We start from the raw sequence: 5,131 nt of genomic DNA, 5'->3' as shown, positions 1-5,131 counted from the left end.
TTTAATATATTTACGAGTTCAATGTGATTGGTGGCTTGGATCCTGGTACGTCACATGCCTCGCGGGGGTTTCCGCATGTGGTATTTTGGGGGTGTGACATCATTCATGCTTTAAAACAAGACAACCAACTAACTGGGTTATTTATTTCCTAGTTAGCTTATTCTCGTTTATTTTGTACTTTATATAATGGTAATATAAAGCTTTTAAATTTCGGGGTGTTACAACAAACCCATATCCTTTCAGGGGATATGAGGCAGTTTTTAGTAAATGTTGATGTTGCATAATACACTCACTTTCTATCACTTAAGTCCCATCATACTACCGGGTTAGTTGCTTGTAGGGCAACGGGGTTATTAGTTGATAGCGCTATTAGGTTTGGCACCCTCACGACGTACCTGGATAGGACGGGCGTGAACTAATAACTTTAAAATCATGACCAATGTTTGATAGAGCATTGGAGAAGGGCAAAAAGGAGCCGTCTGCGGTATCGAGTTATTATCAACATAACATAAATCAATACATGGTAACAAACGGTTAAACAAACTGTGAACTCACCAGCGTTGTCTGATACACTTTTCTGCATGCTTGCAGGCCTATAGGTACATGTCGTTGGATCTTGCTGTCTGGGATGCTGGAGTGGTCGTGGGTCGAGTTGCATGGAATCACGAGACACGTCTAATGGCTTTTATACATTTGAGTTATGAAATTCTTAACTATTGTAGTATGCTTCCGTTGAACAGTAAATAATGTTTTGGAACGTTTATGTTAATAAATGAAAGTTTTATTTCAAATATTGTTATGATTTCAATGTGATTGGTGGCTAGATCCTGGTACGTCAGACGCCTCGCGGGGGTTCCCGCATGTGGCATTTTGGGGGTGTGACAAAATGGTTGGCATACAAGGCTAAAACTTCTGCACATAATAAGCTTCATGGTTCAATGAGGGAGCATTACAGCAAACCGTACTTCAACCTTTGAAATGTTAACTACCCCACCAGGCTTTCTTAACAAGGATCTAGACTCAGACTTGGAGACTTTTTTTAGGATATTTGTGTGTTTTGACGCATTGAAATAGGGGTTCTTGGCAGGTTGTAGGAAGTTGTTATGCCTGGACGGTTGTTTCCTTAAAACTTTTCTAGGGGGTATGTTGTTCGCTGCTATAGGAAGAGATGCAAATGACCAAATGTATCCTCTAGCCTGGGCTGTAGTTGAGGGTGAAAACAATGATAGCTGGGAATGGTTTATGGAGGAACAAAGGAAATGTCTAGTTGTGCATGATGGTGGAAAAGGTTGGACCTTTGTTTCTGACCAACAAAACGTAAATCTAGCAGCTATACTTTACTATAATTATTAAAATCCATGATTACTACAATTGCATAATTGGTTGGTCTTGTTTGTCATAACAGGGAATACTAAATGCAGTTGCTTTGGTGTGGGGTAGTGCTGAGCACAAAAACTGTGCAAGGCATATTTATGCTAACTGGCATAAGAAATTCAAAGGTGATGAATTGAAGGAGGTTTATTGGCAAGCATGTAGATCTTATAATGAGGCTGACTTTCTTGAAGTTATAAAGGAAATGAACAACCTGGAACCTGAAGCAGTTGATGCGTTTATGATGCAAAATCCTAAAGGCTTTGTGAGGTGCTATCTTCAAAATGATACCAAGTGTTGTGTCATAGTCAACAACATGGCTGAGACCTTTAATGGTACCATAGTTCTGTCTAGGGCAAAGCACATTATCCATATGTTAGACGATATAAGGGTTTCAATGATGACAAGGATAACTACAAAGTATTCTGAGATGGCTGCCTTTGATGGGGTTGTGTGTCCTAGGATACAAGAGATACTTGATCAAGAGAAGTTTTGGGCTTACAAAAGTGAAGTGTACCCATCATCTTTGCATGTGTTCCAAGTGAGGGATATAGATGATGTATCAGTTGATTTATCACAGAAAACCTGTACTTGTAGAAAGTGGGACCTAACAGGATACCCTGTAAGCATGTGTGTGTTATGGCAGGTTTTCTAGGAAAGAATGCTGAGAACTTTGTGCATGGATGGTATCATAAAGACCAGTACCTAATGTCTTATGAAAACACTATCCCACCACTACCTAGTGAAAAATACTGGCCTAAGGTTGATTATCCTCTAGACCCACCACCAATTAAAATTGCTCCTAGAAGACCCAAAAAAACTGGAAGAGAGCTCCACATGAAGACCCTAAGAAACCTGGAAAATTGACAAAGCATGGGATACAAATGACATGTAGCAACTGCAATGAAAAAGGCCACAATGTAAGGAAATGCAGTTCAAAGGGTAAGGCTAAGGTTGGTGCAGTTGATGGAGAAGAAGGTGGGCCTAAACAATCAAGGGGTAGGCCAAAGCGGAAAGACGTTAAGGTGAAAGTTGTTGTTGGTTCTAAAAGGAAAAGGGCTAAGTCAAAGTCAAAGGTTAGATCAAGTCAAGCATCACAGAATCCTACACAATCAAGCCAACCATCTCAGCAATCAACTGGTTCAAAAAGGGCATGCAGGGGAAGGCTGCAGGGGAAGGATGCTTAGTTGCTGAAGATGTCATGCTATTTTGCATAGTTTGATCAGTGAATCTTATATGCTTATGATGTTCATGCTTTTGTATGCATTAACTATGTAACTATTTTGATGTGTCCCCTTTAAACAACTTCTACTAGATGCATCATGTATCTTGTGAACAACAAACTTATCAGATCATTATGTGGCTTTAATGTTAATAGCTGTTATGTTGCAGCCTTACTATCTACCTTTGGTCCAGTTTTGGTCATTTTTTTGTGTGTCAATATGTATGGTCAGTGGTGAGTTTGGTCAATTATTGTTAGTTTTGGTCATTTGCAGGTGTTGCTTGTCAATATGTATTGTATATGCAGTGGGATGTTTTGGTCATTTTTTAGTGTTAGTTTAAATATGGTCAATATGTAGTGTGTATGAACATTTGTAATGTTGGTTTGAATGTGTTCCGAACAGCCACAAAATACTAGTGGCAACAGCCAAAATAACTAGCATTACAAAATCATTAGGCAACAGCCACATAATACAAACAGTGCATACATTACCAGGGATTCCCATTTCCTAACAGAAAATACTAACAATTGCCAACCGTTTATCGGATAACTTCCTATCACAACAATGGCCAAACAAAGCAGATTCTTCCAAGTCGATTTTTTATTTGCAAGTTGCTGTTTCAACATCTTGTTCTCTTCCTGCAATTTGAGATTCTCAATCACCAATTCTTGTTCATTTCTTCCATGTTCAATACAGAATGCTTCGATGTCAGATTTCCAAATGAAAAATTTGCAGTCTTGTTTCTATCAGAAGATAAATAACCAAGTTAAACGTGAATTACAACCAAAAATCCTAATTTAACATGCTAACTTACAGGCCATAAAGCACAACCATAAAATGCTTCCCCACTTCGAGCACTTCTTCGTTCAACAACCCTAGATATGGCTAGGATATCGTGATTGCAGTACACATTTCTGTCTCTATCGACTTTGAACTTTCTAGGGTTTTTCTGGGTACCAGAGGTTCAAGACGATGAGCAGCTGAGTTCCATCTTATGTTTGTTATAGATTTTAAGGTTTAATTGGATTATATATGATGGCAGGAAAGATATAAAATAAAAATGTTATTATAAATGCCACATATTCAAGTTCAGGCCCACATAATCAGCCAACTTGCCATGTAATCATCCCAATTTAAAATTTATGACATGACATCATGCCACGTCATCAACGTTATAACACTGTTAGCAAAGGTCCAATGTTTTACAAAATGTAAAAAGGTGGGACTGTCAGTGGTTATTTTTAAAGTTGGGTCCGTTGCCGGCCAACTGGTGAAAGTTGGGATTATTAAATTCCATTATTGCTTAAAATTAAAATAATAAAGAGTTAGTTACGTTTTTCGTCCCCGTAGTTTATTAAAATTAACCATTACAATCTATTAGTTCTAAAAATTGTCAAAACATTACAATGAGGTGTTTTGGCAATATCTAAAACTCATGGACTGTAATGTTTATTTTTGACAAACCATAGCGACGGAAAACATAACTAACACTTAATTTATTTTAATTTTATTTTTAATAAAGGGGCATTATGGTCATTTCAAATAAAATACCAGAATAATTGGATGGCGTTAGTGAGGGTGGACTGTAATAGTTACGAAAATGAAACCACATGGATTGTTTTAGAAATTATTAAACTAATGGAATAAAATAGTGATTTTTGACAAACCACAGGGACGAAAATATTTATTTTAATTTTATTTTTTAATAAAAGGGGCATTATGGTCAAGTCAAATAAAATAACAAAATAATTGGATGGCGTTAGTGAGGGTGAACTGTACTAGTTACGAAAATGAAACCACATAGATTTTGTTTTAAAAATTATTAAACTAATGGAATAAAATAATGATTTTTGACAAACTACAGGGACGAAAAACGTAATTAACTCATAAATTATAATCATACCATGTGAAAAGTAGAGGGGATGATAATAAAACACTAGTGGGGAGTCGGCGCGTTGCAGCGGGAACCAAAAACACTTAGGAAATATCTACATGATAACAGATAAAAACAAGTTATATTTCAGTGGAATACTGTATGTAGATGTTGGTAAAATTTGGAAAAAAAACCCAAGAGGCATACCTCTCGCCAAAGAGGGCATTTTGCTGTCGATTTTGCTGCTTGTAATCCATGAACAATTGTCACCGATCCAGATTTGCAAGCACACACGTAGCAGAAGATATGCCCACAAGTAACAGATACTGAATCAAATACAGTGTCCTGTTCAAACAAATTCCATCAAAGGATTTATGGTTCATCTAAATCCACAACCACCAAATTATATTGGAAAAATATGTGGTCTATTAGTTTTGTAGTTCTTGAATTACTAACAATACACGCTTAGGCTGGTGGTCTGTCCTATAATGTGTCGACCAAATAATTATATTCTTCTGCAATGAGCTGTGATTTAGAGAACAGATAACGATCTCATATAATTATAGTTTTTTCTAGACGGTCAAGTGATATAAAAAAAACTTAAGAAACCGATCATTCGGTTATTAAACACTTCAAAAGAGAATTATAGATTTACCCTTTTATG

At 36.8% G+C, this 5,131-nt stretch overlaps 1 protein-coding gene and 1 long non-coding RNA gene across 4 annotated transcripts; one reads left to right on the top strand and one right to left on the bottom strand.

Annotated features, from left to right (window-relative positions):
- The first annotated feature begins 603 nt into the window (after positions 1-603).
- On the top strand, positions 604-2,238 carry LOC110944350. Its single transcript, XM_022186011.1, has 4 exons — positions 604-739; positions 1,088-1,317; positions 1,406-1,958; positions 2,018-2,238. The coding sequence occupies exons 1-4, from the start codon at positions 604-606 to the stop codon at positions 2,236-2,238; spliced, it is 1,140 nt and encodes a 379-aa protein (XP_022041703.1).
- Positions 2,239-2,948: 710 nt separating this feature from the next.
- LOC118483903 lies at positions 2,949-4,893 on the bottom strand. 3 transcript variants are annotated; one of them, XR_004872189.1, is made up of 3 exons: positions 4,675-4,893; positions 3,409-4,582; positions 2,949-3,337 (listed from the first exon to the last, which is right to left on the bottom strand). It is a non-coding gene; the product is annotated as an uncharacterized LOC118483903 (long non-coding RNA). The 3 variants fall into 3 exon arrangements; XR_004872190.1 differs by having other exon boundaries at positions 2,949-3,543; positions 4,498-4,582; positions 4,675-4,888; XR_004872188.1 differs by having other exon boundaries at positions 2,949-4,582; positions 4,675-4,888.
- Positions 4,894-5,131: the final 238 nt, after the last annotated feature.

Source organism: Helianthus annuus, chromosome 11 (assembly GCF_002127325.2).
Source record: "Helianthus annuus cultivar XRQ/B chromosome 11, HanXRQr2.0-SUNRISE, whole genome shotgun sequence".
Taxonomy (NCBI): Eukaryota; Viridiplantae; Streptophyta; class Magnoliopsida; order Asterales; family Asteraceae; genus Helianthus; species Helianthus annuus.
Note: the sequence above shows the minus strand (reverse complement) of the source record. Positions and strands in the feature narration are given on the sequence as shown.

Coding starts and splice junctions, on each gene's coding strand:
- LOC110944350 (XM_022186011.1), top strand. CDS start 604: ATGTCGTTGGATCTTGCTGTCTGGGATGCTGGAGTGGTCGTGGGTCGA. Junction 740..1,087: donor TAGTATGCTTCCGTTGAACA/GTAAATAATGTT, acceptor GGTTCTTGGCAG/GTTGTAGGAAGTTGTTATGC. Junction 1,318..1,405: donor TTGTTTCTGACCAACAAAAC/GTAAATCTAGCA, acceptor TTGTCATAACAG/GGAATACTAAATGCAGTTGC.